The sequence below is a fragment of the Hydra vulgaris genome, chromosome 14 (genome assembly GCF_038396675.1).
Source record: "Hydra vulgaris chromosome 14, alternate assembly HydraT2T_AEP".
NCBI lineage: Eukaryota > Metazoa > Cnidaria > Hydrozoa > Anthoathecata > Hydridae > Hydra > Hydra vulgaris.
In genome coordinates this window covers 28,969,133-28,993,556 of record NC_088933.1, presented here as the reverse complement: position 1 = coordinate 28,993,556, position 24,424 = coordinate 28,969,133, and the positions used below count along the sequence as shown (strand labels likewise).

General features: G+C 25.5%; 1 protein-coding gene across 1 annotated transcript in view; it reads left to right on the top strand.

The window, feature by feature from the left end:
• Nucleotides 1-130: 130 nt before the first annotated feature.
• LOC100201666 (serine/threonine-protein kinase TBK1) overlaps nucleotides 131-24,424 on the top strand; it is a 96,696-nt gene continuing 72,402 nt past the window's right edge. Inside the window, exons 1-10 of the mRNA XM_065818237.1 lie at nucleotides 131-277; nucleotides 2,364-2,504; nucleotides 5,945-6,071; nucleotides 9,166-9,256; nucleotides 9,348-9,438; nucleotides 9,572-9,634; nucleotides 12,712-12,806; nucleotides 14,439-14,664; nucleotides 21,104-21,168; nucleotides 21,341-21,443. Of these exons, the coding sequence (XP_065674309.1) occupies nucleotides 182-277; nucleotides 2,364-2,504; nucleotides 5,945-6,071; nucleotides 9,166-9,256; nucleotides 9,348-9,438; nucleotides 9,572-9,634; nucleotides 12,712-12,806; nucleotides 14,439-14,664; nucleotides 21,104-21,168; nucleotides 21,341-21,443 (1,098 nt within the window). The 5' untranslated portion in view covers nucleotides 131-181. The remainder of the gene's footprint in view (nucleotides 278-2,363; nucleotides 2,505-5,944; nucleotides 6,072-9,165; nucleotides 9,257-9,347; nucleotides 9,439-9,571; nucleotides 9,635-12,711; nucleotides 12,807-14,438; nucleotides 14,665-21,103; nucleotides 21,169-21,340; nucleotides 21,444-24,424) is intronic.

Here is a 24,424-nt window from a genome sequence, read left to right as displayed (position 1 = left end):
TTATTTAAGCTTTAATAAAAAGTTTATGTAAGTGAGTAAAAAAAAAAAAAAAATAACAAAAAAAGAATTTCAGTTTATTATTATATGGAAAAAAAAAAAATAAAGTGTTTGATCCAATTTATTGAAATAAAAGTGAAATTTAAATTTTAACAAATATTTTAAGCGATTCAATCATAATAAGATGAATGCTGTGCGGCAAAGTTTAAACTATGTATGGTCTGTTCAAGAAGTTATTGGAAATGGTGCAACTGGAACAGTGTACAAATGTTCAGCTAAGGTATAAAACCTCAAAATTAACAAATACTTTCCAAAACTTGTTTTAATAAAATTTTTATAAAGTTTATTCGATTGGTGTGTCATATATGTGTAATATTAAATCAATTTTAGTTGAATATTAGTGAGAATGAATTTAAATACAATATTTATATATATATATATATATATATATATATATATATATATATATATATATATATATATATATATATATATATATATATATATATATATATATGTATATATATATATATATATAAATATATATATGTAAATGTATATATATATATATATATATATATATATATATATATATATATATATATATATATATATATATATATATAGATATATATTTAAATATAGTTCTGTAATTTGTCGGCTTTGAGAGTACAGAGTACTTTAAGAGTATATATATATATATATATATATATATATATATATATATATTTATATATATATATAGTCCTACAATTTGTTGGCTTTGAGAGTACGGAAGGTAAAGAATGATTTTTTTAACAATAAATTAATTTTCCGTGCTTAAATAAATTTTAATAAAAAGCATGAGAATGTTGTACTTCTAACTCTTGTGTTGTCTAAAAGCCAAAACCATTAATTGCAAATCAAACAATTTTTAGACTACAACAAAAGCAAAAACTTATATCTTTTCTTTTTCTTAATGAAAAATTTTGTTTTTATTTTTTTAATGCTGTTTACTGTTTTTATTTTTCAACTATGTTTTTTTTTTTATCATTTTAGTTTATTTTTGTTTTGCTTTGTATCATTTTTGTTTTATTGTTTGATTGTGGCATGTTTTTTATTAGACTTTTCACCAATTTTTTTGGTATAAAGTCTAATAAAAAAAGTAGAGTTAGTAAAGTAATCAAAGAAAATAATAGGTGTGAGCAGTTGCACTAATGGGTGTGGGCTATTGCATTATCTTGCTGAAGTATCCGATTGTTACTAAACACTGGGTTGCCTTATTTTTGAGCTACTGACTAAGTTTTTGATATATTTTTTGTGGTTTATTGTTTCTTTGTCTAAGATGACCAATGGCATTATTTCTTCTGAACAGATTCATGATGATATTTCCATTTTTATTAGTAGCACTTTTTCCATTTGCTTCATCAGGATTTATAGCCCATCAATGTCAAACATTTTTTTAATCAGAAAAGAAAATTTGTAATAAAATTTTTTTTTCTGAAATTGAAATTATAAAAATTTAATTCTTTTATTTTCTTGACTAAATGTATTATATACTATCTTTTTTTTTTGTATGCTCTACAAGTTTATTTAAGTAATAATTGAATTCTAAAGTTGACAATACTTTGCCTAAACTTAGAGGGAAACCTTTTTCTTATGATTTAAACAAGTTTTTACTTTGCGTCTGTTAATTTTGTATATGCAGTTTGTGGTTAACTAAGTGAGAGACAAAAATCGATACTACATCTATCCTGAATATTTTGTACCATCTTTGTACTTAACAAATAGTAACTGAATCTTTGAAAATCTCAAGTGTTGTGTGACCATTTTAGTACTTAAAAAGTATTACATTTAGGAAATTAAAATGCTAAGTTTTAACAAAAAATTCATAAGTTTTTGTACAAATTATTTTTACATAGTTGTAATCTCAATTCATAGCATCAAAATTATAATTGCAATTGTTTTTTCATTGCATTGATAGTTGCAACTATCTATGTATCTTGCTTGATAGTCACTGAGAGGAGCTGTAACAGTTTAATACCTTTTATTGTTAGAAACAATTTGAAAATCATGTGGTATCACAATCGGTGATAGACTGTGGGGTTTGATAAAATGTAATGCTGTATTACACCTCATTGATATTGTGACACTTCATTACATCCCACAAAGATTATTATGGATTATTATTGCTTCTTTATTTAGACCAAAATAAAAATATTATTAGAAGTAATCAGCAAATCATAAAATTAATTTTTTTTTTCCCGTTAACTATAAGTAGCATAAATTATAGTTACATATGTAAAAAGTATTTAGGAGTAAAATTTTTTTTTCTAGATTGTTTCATTATTTTTATAAATTGTTAATTTTTATTACTATTATATTAGAAAACGGGTGCTCCATGTGCTGCAAAAGTATTCAACTCACAAGCTGACAGAAGACCATATGAAGTGCGGATCCGAGAGATTGAATTGCTTCAAAAATTATCACATCCTAATATTATTAAATTGATGGGGTTAGAACAAGAGGTAAATTAGGTTCTCTTTTTTTAAAGCTCATTTATATCTACTTGTTTATTATTTAAAAACTAATTAGTATAACATATATAAAGGAGGAGAGGATGAGAGGTAGAATCTAAGAGGTAAAAGTGTTTTTTTCAAGGTGTCTGTTTAAAGTTTCATTGATTATATAAAGTTCTGCTACACTAAATGGTGTGTAGAGTATTTTGTTTCTTTTATTAAATCTAATGATATGCTCAAGAGTATAATTTAAAAAAGTAGTTATTTGTTGCTATTATAAGTAGTAAAACTAATACCCAATCAACCAATGGGTATTAAAAACATGTAGTAAAATATTAATAGAATAATTTTCCTTAAAAAACATTATTTTCACTGCTATGGTCCACATAAGTGTGCTGTGTTGTTTCTTGACATGGTAATTTTTTATAGAAAGTGTGATGGGAGAGAGAGATTTTTATAGAAAGTGTGCTGGGAAAGAGAGTTAAATTCTCTAGCTAGTCTTTGTATCGGTTTTATTCTAAAACTTTTATTTTTGATCGGAAAATTTGAAACAAATTTTCTAGGCGTTTCCACCTTTCATCTGCTTAGGTTTCTGTGTTCATATATTCTACACAAAATTATTATTATTACACACTGCAAGGAGATTCCAGTGATTGACATCTCTGTTAGTGAAAAAGTTGTGTCGGTGTGCACAGTTTTTTACAATTTCGCAATGTTATTGTTTATGATATCCTTGTTTTGGAGCAATAGTTTATGGTTTTGTATACATGATTAACATGGTCTAATTTATTCTCAACTTTGTACTGTTGAATGCAGTCTGCATGCACTCTTCTATCTGTTAAAGTAGTAAGATTAAAAGTTCCCAATCTTTTTTCATAATCAAAATTTTTAAGTGAGTGAGTGACTTTCATTGCCATATGTTGAACATGCTTAATGCATTTAACGTCTTTTTTTGAATAAGCATTACATACAGGCACACCAAACTCTAAATGAGGTCTAACATAACTAGATTTAGGGTTACCATTGTTACCATAGCCAAAATGCATAACTTTACATTTATCAACATTTAGTTTTATGAGCCAAATTTCTGTCCAAGTTACAATTGCGTTTATTTCTCTTTGTAATTTTTGGGAATATTCTTTAATTGATATCCTGGCTATTAATATACTGTCATCAGCATAAAGCTTACAGGAATAGTATTTTAAGGCATTTGGAAGATTGTTTATATAGATTATAAATAACAGTGATCCTAGTACACTTCCTTGTGGTACATCTCCAAGCGCAACACGTTGTTACCTGTTTATTAGAAAGTTTAATATCCACTTTAATAATTTTATATTTATGCCATATGCTTGTAGTTTTTTGTGAAAGTCTTAGATGTGGCACTTTGTTGAATGTTCTGGCAAAATCTAAAAAAACGACATCAGCCCACTCTTTTTTTGAAAGTATTGTCGTGACTTAATCTAATGTTTCCAATTAATTAGTAACACAACCTTTATTGCAAACAAATCTGTGTTGTTGTTTGGCTATGAGTTTATTTAAGTAGAGATGATTCATAACTGTGTCTTTTATGATTTACTCCAAAATCTTACATGAAATTGAAGTCAGGGAAACTGGGCGATAGTTTGCTGGGTTACTACGATTACCACTCTTATGTAACAGTGCCACAGTGACTAATCTTCACATGTCAGGGATAACTCCTTACTGTAAAGAGCTTGAAAATATTATAAAGAGTGACTTGGAAAATTCTAAGTGGCATGCTTTTAGTGCCCAAGGGTGAACTCCATCGACCCCTAGAGCTTTGTTAATGTCCAAGTTGAATAGTTGTTTACAAATTTCTTTAATGGACAGAGTGGGAAGTCTTTTATTTTCTGATGTACGATTCTCAAAATGTGGCACCAGTACTTAATTTGATTCCTCTACAAATACAGATTTAAAATAATCATTAAGAATGTTGCTAATGTCTGTTCTAGAGTTTAATACTAAGCCGCCATCAGTATAAATCATATTGCTTATCAACTTGGATGCTGTTTGCTTCAGTTTCACATAACCATATAATCGCTTTTTATTTGATTTATCATCTACAATATTTTTCATAATCTAATACAGATTTTTTTAATACTCTTTTTTCTTCTTTTTGCACTGCTTTATAATTGTTGACAATGGATATACTTTTTGAATGAGTTAGCTGTGCTAGTATCCATAGTTGTTGTTTTCTTTTAATTAAATGTTTTAGTGATCTGTTCATCCAAGGTGGTTGCATTTTGAGATTTTTAGACCATTTTACAGGTATACAAGTGTTTATCATTTGGGAACTTACCTTTCCTAAAATTATAACTAGATCTTTTAAATGTCTGTTTATGAACATTGGCTATAAATAGGTTCCAGAAAATTGATACATGAAATTGTTCAGTGTTATCACTTAGCGGTGGATTTGACTCTACGTCAAAAACCCTATTCATAGACTCTGATAGAATTAAATCAAGGTAATTTGATTTCTTTTTTAGCAAAAAAAATAAAATAAAAATAAAATCATTTTTCTATGGAAACTTGATTTCTATGAAAATATAATTTCTAATAGGTTTTTATATTGATGATTTTAATTATGGTATTTTTTACTTTGAAATATATTATAATTATTTGGTAGTAATATACCTACCTTCTGGTAGTAATAACCCACCTTCATTAATTAGTTAGAAGATTACATCTGATTTTTATCATCTACCATAATGTTTGGGTTGTTATCTTCATCATCATCTGTTAATATTTTCAAATTTTTGGTTTTGAAAATATTTTTGATCATTACAATGTGATACAAAAGTAATCCATCAGTTCACAAATTTTAGTAAAATAAATCATTAGAGAATAGTTTTACACTTGAAATCAAATAGCAAGATATTTTTATCTGCATCATACTTAGCCATATTATTGCATAATTACAATAGTTAATGCTTAATTACACAAGAACAAAATAAAAGAACAGAACTTTTTATCTTACTTTATAACTAGCATGAATAAATTTGAAAACTAAAATAAAAAATTAAACTAAAAAAATGCTGTTTGAGCACTAAAACTTAGTTCATAAGAGAGATAAATCTTATCTTTGTCACTTGTCTCTTATCAATTTTTATGTCTCTTTTGTCTGTCAAAAAAAAAAAAAACTGCTTTTGTAAGTAGTTCATTTTCAATCCAATTGAGCTTTGGAATCCTTTAGCACTTTGTAGATGTCCTACACATCTAAGAGGGTTTTTATTTTTTCCTCACTCCTGAATATGTCATGAAAACTGCATGACATTTTCATTCATTTTTTAGAAATGTTTAAAATAGTTTTTTTGTTTTTTTAATTTTTTTATATTAATTGCAGTATGTGCGTTTATGTGTGTATTTATATATTTCTTTTGTGTACAGAAGATCTATTTTATGTATTTATCCATTTATAAATATTGTAGATTGGCTCTAAAGCAACAGTGTTAGTTATGGAATTATGTGGTTCAAGTCTTCATGAAATAATTGAGGAACCTGAAAATATGTTTGGATTAGATGATACAACATTGATGCACATTATCCAAGATGTTTGTAGGTCTACTATTTTTATATTTTACTTTACATTATATATACGCTATATATAAGATCAGACCTATGATTTAAAGATGGAATGTTTGGATTAAAAGGAATGAAGCAATAAGAGTTTCCAAACCTGTTTGGAAACTCTTATATCAGGAGATTATATAAGATTATCAGGAGATTATATAAGATTATCAGGAGATTATATAAGATTATCAGGAGATTATATAAGATTATCAGGAGATTATATAAGATTATCAGGAGATTATATAAGATTATCAGGAGATTATATAAGATTATCAGGAGATTATATAAGATTATCAGGAGATTATATAAGATTATCAGGAGATTATATAAGATTATCAGGAGATTATATAAGAGTAGCTTTTTTCAGCAGAGAGAGAAAAATATGAGTCCAAGGACTATCACAAAAAAAATTTTAAAAAGAATCCCAGTAAGCTCTGGGATAGTAGTAATTAGTGTGATGTAGGGTGAGTCTGAAGAAGAAGTATTAAATAAAAGATTTATAGAGATTGTTGCATGGTCAGAACCACCTAGAACAGGACAAGAAGACACAAGCTAGAGTCTGAGACAAGACACAATTCAAGAAGTGGAAGTACGTGATTAAGGTTGTTTAAAAAATGAGTCACAAAGTTAACTGAGTAAGAGGTTGAATAATACAGAATTTATAAGTTTTAGTGTCAGCAGGGTCAGTTGTGTTAGACCCAAAATCCATTCAGTGTGGTGAGTGTTTCAATTGCCAATAACAACAATATTGGCCAAGAGGTAAAGATCATGATTAATATGATTAGAATTATCATAAGAGAAAAGTGATAGAGCGAAGAGGTGCAAGAGAAAAGTGATAGAGCGAAGAGGTGCAAGAGAAAAGTGATAGAGCGAAGAGGTGCAAGAGAAAAGTGATAGAGTGAAGAGGTGCAAGAGAAAAGTGATAGAGCGAAGAGGTGCAAGAGAAAAGTGATAGAGCGAAGAGGTGCAAGAGAAAAGTGATAGAGCAAAGAGGTGCAAGAGAAAAGTGATAGAGCGAAGAGGTGCAAGAGAAAAGTGATAGAGCGAAGAGGTGCAAGAGAGTGAAGCAGAAGCACAGAATGGTCAGAAGATTCAAACCAGATTTCTTGACAATTAAGTGAATTGTTGCATAAGTAAATGTCAAAGTTAAGCATGTGGTTATTGGATTTGTCTCTGATACAACAGCTAATCCAATTTGTCAAGTACTTTTATTACCATTTCTTGTATGAAAAATGGCTTTTGCATAGGTATTTTCACTACTTTAAAACATAAAAATTACAATGGTTTTAAAGAAATAGTCACATCCACTTTTATAAAAGCACAGGATTTTGCACTTTCATTTTTTTAAGTCAAATAACTTATTTAGTTTGCCTGTAAATATATTTTATTTTGTCATCGTTTTCAATTTTCTACAGTCTTTTGTTATTTCATTCGATCGCAAATTTATTATTGCATATTTGTCATCAATGGAGTTGTAGAATTTGATGATTTTTCAAAGGTAATTTTTAAATAATATATATGTGTATAAATTGTGACTACAAACTCTTTGGTTAAAATGATACATCATTTGTGGCACAAACAGAAACAGATTTATAGTTTTGTTGGCTCACCTAGGTTTTTAATTTTTTTAAATGTTTTAAAATTGTTTTAATAGATATTACCCATACATCTTGAATTTAAATTGCTAATAAACTAACTAATCTTTCACACATAAAAGTTTCATATTGCTCCCGAAATCTCTCAGCATAGGCATCACTGATAAACAAAGTTTATTAACAATGTTTTATAAAATTTTATCTAAAGTAAAAGCTTTATAAAAAGTTTATAAAAAATCTAAAGCTTTATCTAAAGTTTTATAAAAAATCAAAATAACTTATTAAGTTTAATGATAATCACCGTGTAAAAGAGGCTAAGATCTTCTTCTTTAGTTTTTTAAAAATAAATTTAGCGTTGCATAATTTATGAATGATCCCGAATGCCATTATGGATACTTGATAAAATATGCATGCGTAAGAATATGTCAGTATACGAAAAACATTCTTACACCAATATCATTTCAAAGATGTGCTTTTATTACTATATTTAAAATGCCAAAGTGATTATAGATAAATAGAACATGTTTACAATGCAAATAATTTTTCAAGACTTTTTCAAGACTATTATTGTAGTTAACAAAGAAAAAAATCCTTACAAAATAGCTATTGACCAACTTTATAACACACAAAATTTCATGCAACTTTTCCTATTATTAACTAATTTTCATGGTTAATAATAATTGAGGATGGAGAAGTATTCCTCAGCCCACAAATTTGTTAACCTTGTTTTATGGTTCACCTCATTTTATATTAGTTGCATTATGTACAATTATAATAACAAAATAAGATATTTTTTTATGTAAAATCCTTAATGATTGACAGTTTTATGTAAAATCCTTAATGATTGACAGTTTTATGTAAAATCCTTAATGATTGACAGTTTTATGTAAAATCCTTAATGATTGACAGTTTTATGTAAAATCCTTAATGATTGACAGTTTTATGTAAAATCCTTAATGATTGACAGTTTTATGTAAAATCCTTAATGATTGACAGTTTTATGTAAAATCCTTAATGATTGACAGTTAAAATCCTTAATGATTGACAGTTTGGCCTTAAGAAAAGTAATACCAAAAATGTTGTTTTATGTTCATGTCTATTAGGGTTAGGGTTTGGTAAAGTTGCTTATTTTTAATCATACCAGGATATAATAACAACCGCAAAATTTTTTTATGGGACATACTAATGGCTATATTATGCAAAATTGTTTTTTGATAATTGAATTTCCAAAGGCTTAACAAATAAGCAGAAAAGTGACATTTTCCAAAATTTTGTTCGACGGCTAACAAAATAATGGAAAACAAAATTGTTTTAAACAAAAATATGTTATAAGCTTGGCAGTATTTAAGAAATATAGGCTCCACCTTCTTGAAAAATTTAAGGATTTCTTAGTAATATATTAAAAAAATATATATTACAAGGAAGATAAAATAGCTCAAGATATTTAATAGTTGTGCAAAACAACAAATTTTTCTTGTTTTTAGGTGCAGGTATGGAGTATCTTAAAAATTCAAATGTTGTTCATCGTGATGTAAAACCAGGGAATATACTGCGTGCAGATAAAGGTTCTGGAGGGTAAATACTAGGAATATATATAAGTATGAGGTAGCAACATCTCAGAAATTTTTTATTTATTTTATGTATCATTTTCTTTTTCTTTTTATAGATACATTTATAAGATCACAGATTTTGGAGCGGCTCGAGAACTTGGTGAAGCTGAACAGTTTGTATCTGTGTACGGAACTGAAGAGTATTTGGTTTGTTTTTCGAAAAATTTTAGTTTTAAAATAGTTTTTATTTATATATAATCATTGTTATAAATTATGGTTCAATTAATATATATTTAGTTACTCTATTGAGATCTTTATTATTTTTTCCATTATATCATAGCATCCTGATATATACGAAAAAGCTGTTATGAAGTGGTCCAGTAACAAAACATTTACATCAAGGGTATTTTTTAATAATATGAACAATTAAATATTACAAAATGATTATATATTTATAATACATAACTATAATGTTACTAATATTTTCAAAAAATATTTTCAAAGTTGAATGATAATATAATATAAACATATGTCATTTTTATTATATTTGTTAGTATACACAACAAAAAAAATATAAAAAAAAATTTAAATAAAAAAGTTACGAATTTTTTAAAGAAAGCGAAAACCACAATTTTTCGTTTTGTTTATTAAAGAAAACCAAAACCACTATTGTATTTATTTAAAGAAAAATACAATATCGGTTTTGTGACTTTTTATATTCACATTATAATTTTTTTATTTTTTATCTACCTAATCAAAACTGAGGGGAGGTTACTCTTTTTTTATAAATTGTTGTTGCAACCTTTCTATCAACCTTTCAATATCTAGACCACTGCACAAAAATGCAAGCTGAGCTGGATACTACCTGAGACATGTACTCTTAAAAGAAAAACAAATAACTGAAATACAAAATAAAAAATGAACAATAATGAGTATAAAATAATGAGTAAAGTATGAAAATATTCTTGATCATTAAGACTTTTTGAATAAAGCTTATGGATATTTCATACTTGAACATCTGTTACTGAAACGAACTTTCTATAGTAAAGTTAAAAATTAACACACCTTAACTTACTAAAATAAAATTAAAAGTTAATACACACAAAATTACTAAAATAAAACTATAAATTAACACACCTAATTTAACATTAATTTAATTATAGATCTTTATAAAACATTGCTAAAGATTTTTTTGCCGTTTTTTTTTTGCTTTCAAGTAATCTTTTAGTTTTGAGAATGGAGTAAAAAATACTAAAAACGGACATTGATACAAGTAGCTAAAATTCAACCATACCCAAATTTGCAAAGCACCAATATTTCTTAATAAAATAACAAATAAAAATAACAGCTTTTTCTTAGATTGATAAATGCAATATAATTCAATTTTAAAATATTATAAAAAATATATATAAAGTAATAACTTACCATGTCATTGGTAGAAAAACAAAAAATCATGATATTAGGTTGTCATTTCATTTTTTTTAGAAAATTAAAATTAATTTTTTTTTTGATTGAAAGACTCAAATAGTTACACGCTTGTTTGTCAATTATCCTATTTTTTTTGAAACTAGGTTTAAATCTTTTGATGATTCTTTTATGTGCTTTTTTTTATCAATGTTTTGATTTTCGATCAAGTCTATCATGCTGGTCTTTTCCATAAACTCTCTTCGTATGATGTTTTTTAAAATGAATTCCTTTATAATTGTAGTATTAAAGTCAACTCTGAGGGCATAATAGTTATATTCATTTTCAGAACTTCTGGGGTACAACAACCTGGAATACAAAGTTTCATTCTTGGTCCTGTGTTGTTTCTTATTTATATTAATGGTCTTTCTGATAGTTTTACCTCTAAAGTGGCTTGATGGCTTGGTTGATGGCTTGGTTGATGGCTTGGTTGATGGCTTGGTTGGTGGCTTGGTTGATGGCTTGGTTGATGGCTTGGTTAATGACACAGCTATATACTCCAGCTTTGATAAATAGATATTCTTACTGCTAATATTTGTTGTAATATTGTTTACATTTCTGTATTGATTTTAGCAAATTAAGTGAGATAATCTTTCATTATCATATACTATTGCTCTCTGATAAAAACCATATCTTTTGCAAAGTTACCATCTGCTAATTTTGACTATCTTCTGTATGGAGAGAATGAAATCAGGAGTTTGAAAATGGTGTTTGCTCTTGATTTCATTCTCTACCTCTTATTTGTCCATGTATGGAATACTGCTGTCATTTTGCTAGTTCTTTTAACGATTTTTTTTGTTTCTTTAGACAAAGACTAAAAATGCGCTATAGTTAAATAGTATTTGTTGTTGACTCTTCTATCTGCCAAGATTAAGTCACTGTCCCATTGTTGTGAGGTTGCATTTTTTTTATTTTACAAATTCTACCATGGTTGCAACTCAAGTGATCTTTTATCTTTTGTTCCATCAACAAAAAAATATCCTTTTTGTTATGTTGTTATATTTCTTTATGTTCAGAATTTTTTATTCATTTTATTTTTTTCCTTTAACATAAATGCTTTAGAACTTCTATCTGTTTTTTTACTTACCATAAGGTCATAGAATTTACAGTTTTTCAAGTCTTCTGTCAACTGCTTGCTCGTTAACCTTTTCTGCGCTTTCTTGCATTCCTAAATTGAATAAGGTTGCTTGCAACCTTATTAGTAAAATGGTTTTTATGAAATTACTGTTTTGAAATTTTTTTAAAGAAATCTAAATGTCATCATTACATCTACTAATCAAGATGATTATTTTTGACTGGTTAGAAACAAAAAAATTTAAAATTCTTTAAAGTAAATTAATTTTTTAATTTCTCTAAAACATAATTTGAACAATTTGAGTAAAAAACATTTTAAACATTGAAGTCACAATTTACAATTCAATTTTAAGTTTAACTAAAATAAAATAAATTTAATTTAATTAAAAAAATAAAATAAACTTGTTTTAATTAAAATAAAATAAATATAATTTAGTTAAAGTAAACTTGTCAAACTTGTTAAGGAACTTTTTAAGTATCAAACTGTTTGTTGCGCTTACTTTTTTAGAATTAAGTTGAACATAAATAATAAACAAACAATTGAATAATATTTCCAAGAATCATAAGGATAGAAAATTTAATATACTAAATAGCGGTATGAATAGCTCCATACCGCCAAAAATGGACTTAATGCATTTCCCTCGTATACCGAATACGAGGGAAATGCACTAAGTCCATTTTTGGTGGTATGGAGTTATTCATACCGCTATTTAGCATATTAAGTTCTCTATCCTTTGATATACCGCACAAATTTAATAAATCAATTATTAAAGAGTTATTCAGATTTTTTATTTCTATTACACAAAAACTTATTAGTTTAACTATTATTCATAAACTTATTTGTTCATTATCTCAAAATGATGTTTTTGAACTTAGTGCATTTCCCTTGTATACAGACGATAATATATGTTTATCATAATATCATAATATATATTTTTTAAGGTGGATATGTGGAGTTTAGGAGTTACATTCTATCACTTAGCAACTGGACAGTTACCTTTTCGACCTGCAGGAGGTCGGCAAAATAAAGATATAATGTAATTCATATATTATTTTTTATTAGATTCTTTTCATTCTACTTTTAAAGTATATGTAGTCAAGTTACAGTAATAACAAAATATATTTTCTTGCTAATTCAGCGTGTTCTATATAAAAGTCTAAAGTCTTTATGAGTAATAACAAAAGTATATATTAGTTCTTATAGAAATTTGTATAAATTATTTACAATTTACCTTAATGAAATCAATGCATATCAGTTTGGCTCAGTACTTTCCAGCTGGGTATACTTAGCAATAACTCAAGAAATACTTAACGAATTAATTTCAATTTTTTATAATGAAATATATGCTGCTATCCATTTTTACTTAAATTTTTTTTTCATCTTTTGCTGATTTGTTGCTTTTCAACAAGATTGATTTACAATTGCCCAGTATCTTTCAATAGCCTGCTGCTCAGGACAGTTTAGAGGAGTTGCATCATTTAAAATGATTTCAATGGCATTCTGATTGTATTACTCCATTGTTCTTCATTGATTAGTGGATCGCTGTCATATCCAGCCAAAAGATAACTGCCTTGCTGTGTTTGTTGATAAATGGCAAAAGATGTTTTTGAAGACAGTGATGTACAAGTCAAAGTCTTTCGAGTGATAAATGGAGCACTCCACAAGAGCAAATCGCTTGCTGCATTAGGATCTTCTGAGCAAACTTTTTAATCTGAATATGCTTAAACTTGTTGCTGATAGACTTTTGAATGATAATAATATTGATGGCCAGGCAACTGTGAGAAAGTTTGCAATATGATTCCTTGTCCTCAATAATGCATTAGATTTATCAGTTAAAAAGTTAGACAAGTTTCTTTCCATGTCAATATGCTTTAATTCTCCATCAATTTATTGCTTTGAAGTTTTTTTCTTGGTGTAAGCCTTCAAGCCCTTGCTCTTGAGTGTTTTTCTGACATGGAAACAACTGCATACTAAAAGTTTGGGAGATCTCTTTAGTATGGGCATGGATTTCTTGTATTGTATTTTATATTATTTGACGGGATGATTGAATTCACTTTGTTTTTGCCAACGAAACCTTTCATTTTTCCGCTCACTCTTTTTCTTTTGATAATTTAAGTCTTTTTGGATTGCCTCAATATGTCTCCTACTGAAGATTTACTGAATTTTGACAGTTTTTTAATTTTTTAATGTGAGTAGATTAGATTTGGGAAGAAAATTTCCAAAACCTTAATCTGATTATTCATTTGTTTATTTATTTTGGACTGATAAACTTATAGTATTAGTAAAACACCAATACAATTATGTATATAGAAATTCATTAAAAAAAAAATAGAATAAACTTGTTAAGTATTTCTCGAGTTACTAAGTATATCTGGTTGCAAATGTAATAATATAGGTTCCTCTACTCCACTCTTATAGTATGTTGTCATCAATAGCATAAACATAGGTATATTAGATCAGTTCCATTTAAATCTAAATAATTATTATCATTACCATTATCATTATCATAAATCATTATCATTGTTCATTTTAATGAACAGTTAATTATGTAAATAATAATTATATAATTAATTATTATAATTATATAATTTTATTTTAATTCTTCTTTATATTTTAGAATTAGGTTAATAATGCTTTTTTTTTTTACCAGTTTATTTTTTACTTTTAGGTTTAAAATGATATCAGAAAAGTCTAACGATGCTATTTCGTGTTATCAAGATTTGGAAAATGGAAGTTTAATATATTCAAATAAATTACCTAGAAAAACAAGAATATCTGAAAATTTAAAGATGCATCTTACCCCCATATTAAAATGTTTGTTACAAATACAGCAGAAGTTTATGCTATCTTATGAAGATTTTTTTAAAGCAATTAAAGAACTTGTTTCGTTGAAGGTGCGTAACTTTTTAATGCTGGATAGGTATACTGGATATTGGGTTTTTATTGAGTATTTATTGAGAAGTTAATTATGTTGAATATAATCAGCAAATTATCTACTTCAATATTTTAGTTTATTTATATTAGCGTATTTATATTAGAGTCCGAGACCTGCACTAATACCACTTGTCTGCTTCAACATTTGTGGCATCACTTTTTTCAATATCTTTTTCTTCTTCAATTTTTGCTGTAAAAACACTTTTAGCCTTACCCAGGAGCTTACCATCAGATAGTGAAACAATCATTTCTGAGTTTTCTTCGATACATAATTTTATACATCAAAGAAAAGTAGCTAATGAATATAAGTAATATAATGTATGAATATAAGTAATATAATGTATGAATATAAGTAATATAATGTATGAATATAAGTAATATAATGTATGAATATAAGTAATATAATGTATGAATATAAGTAATATAACGTATGAATATAAGTAATATAACGTATGAATATAAGTAATATAATGTATGAATATAAGTAATATAATGTATGAATATAAGTAATATAATGTATGAATATAAGTAATATAATGTATGAATATAAGTAATATAATGTATGAATATAAGTAATATAATGTATGAATATAAGTAATATAATGTATGAATATAAGTAATATAATGTATGAATATAAGTAATATAATGTATGAATATAAGTAATATAATGTATGAATATAAGTAATATAATGTATGAATATAAGTAATATAATGTATGAATATAAGTAATATAACGTATGAATATAAGTAATATAACGTATGAATATAAGTAATATAATGTATGAATATAAGTAATATAATGTATGAATATAAGTAATATAATGTATGAATATAAGTAATATAATGTATGAATATAAGTAATATAATGTATGAATATAAGTAATATAATGTATGAATATAAGTAATATAATGTATGAATATAAGTAATATAATGTATGAATATAAGTAATATAATGTATGAATATAAGTAATATAATGTATAAATATAAGTAATATAATGTATGAATATAAGTAATATAATGTATGAATATAAGTAATATAATGTATGAATATAAGTAATATAATGTATGAATATAAGTAATATAATATAGTAGCTAATGAATATAAGTAATATAATATAGTAGCTAATGAATATAAGTAGATAATGGAAGCTTAGAAAGGAGTAAGAAAATGGCACTTAAGTTTGATGCACTTGGTTTCATCTGAAAGTTTGAGTTATTTACATAACATTAAACTATATACTGATCTTTAGAATTAAATTATATACTGATCTTTTGAGAATGCTATCTTCTTCTATATTCTTACTCCCACCACTTTTCCTCATTTTGAGACGCAATAATTTTAGGTTATGTGAGTATTGTTCCAGTGAACTCCTTGTGTCAGTGGCTTTCTTACTTGATATCTTTAGGTGTAGTTTTATTGCAAAACTCATCTTTCTTTTTCTTAAGGAAGTCCTAATGATTTAAAACCTTTTCGATTCTAATACCTTTTGGCAGCTGATGTAGATTATATTTTAAAATTTTTTATTCATTTTGAAAACACAGGCCTTAATTGTGTCTAATTAAAAAGTTAATAAGGATGCACATTCATAAACACTTTGAACAAGTTACACAACAATTTCTGAAGTTATAGAATTATTAAAGGCTTTAATCGTTGATTTTTTTTCTTGTACAAGTAGCTTATATATTATCTAACCAGCATAATCTGCAAAATAAATTGTTATTATAAAGCATACTATGATTAAAACATAACAAGTAAAGGTATGTAAGTACATGAATATTAATCAAATATATTTATACATAAAAATGCATTTTGCATATTTTATTGTTTTATAAAATATAAAATGTTTAATTAGTCATAAAATATTTTTTTAATAAAATAATACTTATTTTCATACTTAATTTGTGATAAAATAAATATTTTTTCTCACTTTTTGGTTATAAACCTTATGTATATATTATTCTTGCAAAGGCTTAAAAGAATGGAATATATTAAAGATATCAACCAGTTTTAATAAGTTTTTTTTTTGCATTAATGTATATATATTATTTTATATTTATTTTAATTTCAATTCATTTTTTTTTTCATTTTAATTCATGGCTGAGTCAATATTGTAAAGAACAAGTAAAAAAGTAGATTAAAGTTTTTTTTTAATATATAGATCATGAAAAGATATTTTTGTATTAGAGTTATCTTCAATTAAGAAAACTTCTTAGATATGGTCTGTATTGACAAGAAACAATAACAACAAAAGAAATTATTTGCAAAATACTTAATGAATGGGCCTGAACTTAAAGTCACATCAATGCTTCATATGTATATTCTGTAACACATAAAGAATCATATTACAGCAACATTTGTTGATGATTATAATGCAGTCAATTTAGTTGCCAGGGGTAAAGCAAGTCTAAAAGAAAATATAGATTAAGTTTGGCAAAAAAACTTTTCAACAATCATGCAAGAGAATAAATACTATATATAAAAATTTTTTTAACACTTTTAGATATAGTAACAAATTTAATGAATTATAAAGAATATTGTAAAAAATATAATTTAATTTAATATTATTTTGCATTTTATGATTACATTTGAATACAGTTTTATGAATGATTTTATTTTATGATTAATATTTTATTTAAACGAGTTTGCCTAATATTATTAAAACATCAGAAAAGTTCTAAGTTATTCAAAGCTAAGCATAATTAAAAAGTTTTTTACTAGAGTTTTAATTTTTCTGTTTTATATTAGTTGATTTTTATTTTGCAGCCACAGTTTTTAATTTTTTTTTTTTAATTTCTTCATTAAGATTTCTTTCCTTTTTTTATAGTTTAAGCTTGTTTATAATTTTCTTTATTTTGTTGGGTTTTTTCAGCACATTTTTAAAGCATTTAGGGTGGAATGCAAGAAGCGAACTCGATTCAAGTTCGACTTGAACTTTACATTTAAACCAATAGCGGCAGAGTATTTTTTGTGGGAAAACCCATACTCTGCCGCTATTGGTTAAAATATAAAGTTCAAGTCAAACTTGACTCAAGCTCCCTTCTTGCATTCCACTCTAAATAGCCACGGTCAAGCTTTCAAAAAAAAAAGATATCAAGTGCGATTGCACGCATTTCCTGTCCACCACTGATGCTATACCTATTTGTCAGTCAATGTAGCAGCACTCCTCAAATAGGTAGTACTATTTGTCAGATGTATGTACACTCCTTGTATGTTCTACCTATTTGTCAGTCGATGTAACGGCACTCCTTGTATGATTTATTCAGTTGATTATTTAGTCAGTCGATTGTTTAGTCAGTGGACTATTTAGTTAGTTTATATTTATACACGTTAATAGATAAATAAATAAAAAGCAAATATTTAAAAACAGTTTAAAATGATTCAGGATACACAAAAACAAAACATTAATTAAAAAAACTTTTTTTTCATAATTATCACGTTTTTAAAAAAAAATGATAAAACTTGTTCTACTTCTGCATTTTTTTGTTTTAACTTTTAAGCATTCAAATGTCGCTGACTTTTAAGCAACATTCAAATGTCGCTGAATTGTTGATGATTGTTTCAATGTTAAAAAAAAAAGCATTGAAAGAGACTTATTTTACCATGAAAGACTGTTTTAACTACTATGCAAATACATAAGGTAAAGTGGGATAACATCAACACAACTTTAGAAAATAATCATTTTTTTTAGTTGTGACAAACTAAATCTGGTATGCAATATTTTTACACGTTTACTAATGATTTTGCTGCCATAAATTAAAGAATTTAATTAGTTATCTAATATTATTGATAGATAATCAATTGTGTCGATGGGGTTCAACTGTCAATGTTACCCCTATATTGGGTAACATACTACTGCCAGTATGTTTATGTTGTAAATGTGTTTATTTTAATTTCTGAAACAACAAGATAATTTTTTACATCTTTGGTTTCTGATGTTTTGTTCTTACCAGTATTATGCAACATTGTTAAGTGTGGATTTTAACTTTTTGAGAGTGTCGGTTTTTAGATCTGTTGACATTTAATATCTTGGTACATTTAATTTCTTGGTACATTTTTTCTTAAGATTAACTTTTTTAATTTAGGGATCGCTTTGTTTGATTCCATTTCATGTAATCTTGAAAGATTCATTAGATGGAAGCATTCCACTAACTTTTGCTTGATTCTTGGTTTATGGGGTGACTTAAGCATTCCTGTCAATGTTACCCCAAAACTAAAATATGCATTAAAAAAAAAAAATGTTACAAAAAAATCTTACATGCTTAATATTTAAAAGCAACATCATAAAAACAATAATATTATAGTAAGTAAAATAATATTATAGTATGTAAAATAATATTATAGTATGTAAAATAATATTATAGTACGTAAAATAATATTATAGTATGTAAAATAATATTATAGTATGTAAAATAATATTATAGTATGTAAAATAATATTATAGTATGTAAAATAATATTATAGTAAGTAAAATAATATTATAGTATGTAAAATAATATTATAGTATGTAAAATAATATTCTAGTATGTAAAATAATATTATAGTATGTAAAATAATATTCTAGTATGTAAAATAATATTGTAGTATGTAAAATAATATTATAGTATGTAAAATAATATTATAGTATGTAAAATAATATTATAGTATGTAAAATAATATTATAGTATGTAAAATAATATTATAGTATGTAAAATAATATTATAGTATGTAAAATAATATTGTAGTATGTTTTTATTTATCTCTTAACTAAAGTTTTTTTTGCAACGAAAAAACTAGAAATTAGTTCAATTTATGCCTGCCATATTGTGTTTTTATTTATACTTATTATTATGCGGGTTAAAATAGTTATATTTGTTCATTCAATTCATCTGGCTTTACTATTACTATTTCCCAACATATGATACACAAAATAACAATAAAAATATGTTTATTAACATGAATTTTTAATATTTTGTTGATCCTCCCTTTTTGTATTTGTCCTGTTTCAATATTCCATTCACAATGTACAGTTAACCAAGGCCTTTTCCACTAATAGCCAACCAAAACATGACTTTAAGAGGGTATTTTATTGTCTGGATTATACAATCTTCATGAAAATTTTCATTGGAAGCCCTTTTCACATATTGACCCTTTTGAATCATAGTTTCTATGGTAGACTCATCGCTGAAGCATACCTGGAGAAGATAAAATATTAAAAGAAAAAAAATTATTTTTGTATTATAATGATTTCCAGTCATCAACAGTGAAACTAATGTACTTCTTTGTCCAATCCAGGCACTTTTTTCTCTGAGAATTGGTTAATTTTGGCTTTTGTGCTGGCCTTCTACTTTTAGTGCTCAATCGGTGTAAACTTCTTGGTGTAAACTCGTGCAGTGATTGTTGCTAAATGTAGTCCCACATCATTCAACTTGCTAGTAATTGCTGAGTATGTAGCAAATCTATTTTCTTTCACAATTTTATTAGCTTTCTCTCATTCCTTAGTGTTATTTTCTTTTTTCGATCACATTTCTCTCTGTATATCATATATATATATATATATATATATATATATATATATATATATATATATATATATATATATATATATATATATGTACAACCCTCGGAATTAGGAAAAATGAGGTCGGCAATAACTTGCCGACCTCTATCTTTTTGAGGTCGGCATCAGGTCAGCAAAAATTATTTGATACAAAGGTCTAACCATAAAACATTAAAACGAGGTCGGCAATTTTTTGCCGATCTCAAATACTTTCAGATCGGCAGTTAGGTCGGCATTGCCGAATACCAACCCTAATTCCGAGGGTTGTATGTATATATATATATATATGTGTATATATATATATATATATATACATAGTGCTGGCTGGTGACGTGTGCGAAATTCTGATAAAATTAGATCATTATTAAGGGCGGCAATTTTTTTTTGCACACATTAAGAAATGCTCACAAGCTGGCTCTGTATATATATATATATATATATATATATATATATATATATATATATATATATATATATATATATATATATATATATATATATATATATATATATATATATATATATATATATATATATATATATAAATGGTTGTCAGAAAGTTTTGTTGACAGAAGTAAAAATTAAAATGCAAAACTGGAATTTTTTTTTTGTTACTTGATAGACTGCCTGCCCCAACCAAACCCTCAGTCGATGTAGCAGCACTCCCTTGTGAGTCAGGCTATAAGATAGTTGGTGTAGCAACACTCTGTGCATGATTTACAGTAAAAAAAATAAAAATAAAAACATTTTATTAAAAAAAATAAAAATAAAAACATTGTTTATACTATTAAAAACATTCAGAATGTTTTTAAAAACATTTTGGTCAATGGTAATATTTTAAAATCTTATTTTTAAGTAGAAAATTGATGTATTTTGTTGTGGAAATTTTACTCTTCAAAGTCTTTACATGGATGCAAGTGAGATGTAACTATATTTTTTACATTTGAAATTTTTCTTTCAAATGTTTTTATTCTTTTTAAAATTTTATTCAATTTTAATTATTTTTAAATTTGTTTTTTGTTCTTTTTAAATACATTTTTGTTTGATATACATCAAATCTGTTTTTATAAACTATTTAACTTTTTTTAATCTTTAGTACAGCTACAAACCTATTTCAAACTCTCGGAATCACAAATGGAGATATAATTTTTAACGAAGACTTAATAGATATTTCAACTTTGCCCTCTTATGAAACTACTGTAAGTTGTTAACCAAATTTTTATTTGATTTATAAGCAATCAGAACCTGTGAAAAATGGGTCTCAGTAGGTCTTCACTCTACCTATGTTCCTCACTCACATATAAGTCTTTTTAACTGATCACATCACTATATCATGATGATTTTGCTATATATATGTATATATAAATATGTATATGTATATATATATATATATATATATATATATATAATATATATATATATATATATATATGTATATATATATATGTATATATATATATATATATATATATATATATATATATATATATATATATATATATATATATATATATATATATGTATATATATGTATATATATATGTGTATATATATATGTATTTATATATATGTATATATATATATGTATATATATATATATATATATATATATATATATATATGTATATATATATATATATATATATATATATATATATATATATATATATATATATATATATGTATGTATATATCAAAAGTAAACTAATTCTCATTTCCGAAGTTTCCACTTTGCAACAAATAAAATAATTTGAATGATAATGAAAAATGATAATGCTTTCTGTAATTGGTAAAAGTTTGCAATTTAATAATTAATTTAATCAGTAATTGGTACAAAGAATATTTTTTCCTTGATTTCAGATAACTGTTAATGTTAAACACTTTATAACTTGTTACTTGATAGTAATTTTTAACTAGGAATAAAAATTATAATAAACTGTCTATATTTAATTTATTAACTTATCTTTTATTGAATTTTTGTGTGGTTTTTTGTGTTTGAACACTTTTTGATTTAAAAGGTAAACATCTAATAGAGTTTAGCTATTAAAATTGTTTTTAAAAGAAATTTTACTATTTTAACATTACTGATTTAAAAGTTCATTAAATAAAAAAGCAATTTCTGCAGTTTTTGATTTTTTACAAAGCAATCTAATTATTTCTTTCTTTACAGTAATTATTTATTGTTTCTTTACAGTAATTATAATGAGTTTATTTACTTGTATTATACTTATTATCAATTATAAGAAAGTGTTTGAATTGATTAGAAAAATTTCGTTGAACAAGCTAACTATATTTTATAGTACATCACTGACCCCTGAAGAAAAAATTTGGTATATTCTATGAGCAGCTGCAACATATTGAATTTGTAATTAACATAATGCTAAAACTAGTGACGTTGTAGAGTATTATGTTGTACCTGATCACCCTGAAAAAAACCATCTAATGCTATGTAGCGAAGAAAAAAAGCATCAAACCAACATCTTGCTTTAATCAAGCAAAAACAAAAAATTATGGTTTCTAAACGCATTAATTATCGAAATGATCTCTTGAATAACCAGTCTGGAAATTCAAGTGTGATTATTCCTACATTGAAAAAGCACTTTTTTTATTTTTAGAAAAAACATTTTTTATTTATAGAAAAAAATAAATTCTTGATTGCACTGTTAAACAGATAAAGCAGTTTTAACTTAAGCATGGAAGAGTTTGTTGCAAATTCTGAACATTTTTTAAGTTTCTTAAATTTAACATTAAATTTAAACTTCTTAAATTTACTATTGATGACACTTAAGCATACAAGTAAAAACTGATATTTTACATTAAAGCATACAAATAAAAACATTAATTAAAAAAAAAAATTAACCATTAAAACTGCTTTTTTAGTTTTACTAGAAAACAACATTTGTTTAAATGAATTATAATACAAGCCAGCCTAGGAAATGCATGCAGTTTTTTATCTTGTATGTCCATGCATGAGTATTTTATTTTAGATAACTTGGTCAAAGCCATTTGCAACTTTTTTTGTATTAAACATTGCGGAATTCATTGACCAAGTTGTCTAAAATAAAATACTAATACATGTAGATACAAGATGAAAAACTGCATGCATAATATGGGAAGGCTTTTTTTTAATTATTATTATTTATTTGTAAATATGTAAATGCAGCTTTGCAACGAATAATGTTTTTAAAAAGTGAGTGAGTAACAAATAAAAATATAACTTATTACAAAAATAAAAACAATTTAATTAATTTAAAAGCAATTTTGTTGTGAAACCAAAGATTATTTTAGATTCAAAGTACCATTTCTTGAAAAATAAATATTGTTGCGCTTTCACTTGTCTTATGAAAAAAAATTTAATATACATTAAAAAAAAGTTTAACAAACATTTAAATAGAATTTTTAGTTTAAAAAAAATTGAGAAAAAAAATATGTCCAATTTTTTAAATTTTCTTTAGTTTTTAATTTTTATCTGTTTTTATATGTTTGGTTTTTATAACGTTAGTTACTTCTTTTATTTACTGCCTCAAAACATTTAAAAACTAATTTAAATACTAAAAAGTTGCTTTACTGAAATGTATTTAAGCATTTAATGCACTTAACCAAAATGTGATATGAATAGGAGCCCTCTTAGCTTATTTCAGTATGAGGTCATATGGTAAGTGACCAGGGCCTCAGTCACAGACAAAAATGAGACTTTTTGCAAACCTGACCCTGCCATTTGAAAAATTATAAGATTTAGCTGGGGGTTGATAGCCACAGCTAAAGTAAAATTTATAATACTTTATATATTATAAATTTATGCATACATTTACTATTTATTAAATAGTGGCATATATTTATATATTTTTTAAACTAATTCACTTCCAACAAGGTTGCAAGCAATCACTATTATATTATGAGTTACTAAAAAATAGAGAATAGGGTTAAAGAGCTAGGAAACAGTTAACTGAAGACCTAAAATGTTGTAGGTTGTACAAGTCAGGTCTTTAGATGTAAAATTTTTTTAAGAGAGTGCATTAGATATTGTATGAATGAGCTTTAGTTAAGAAAAGAAGATGCTTGAGATTTATATTAGAGAAACAGCATAAAAGGGCTAAATCTTGACGATGATAATGATGATAATGATGATTTTGATGATCTATAAATGATAATGCAGCCTCGGTCACAAGTAGCCCCTGAT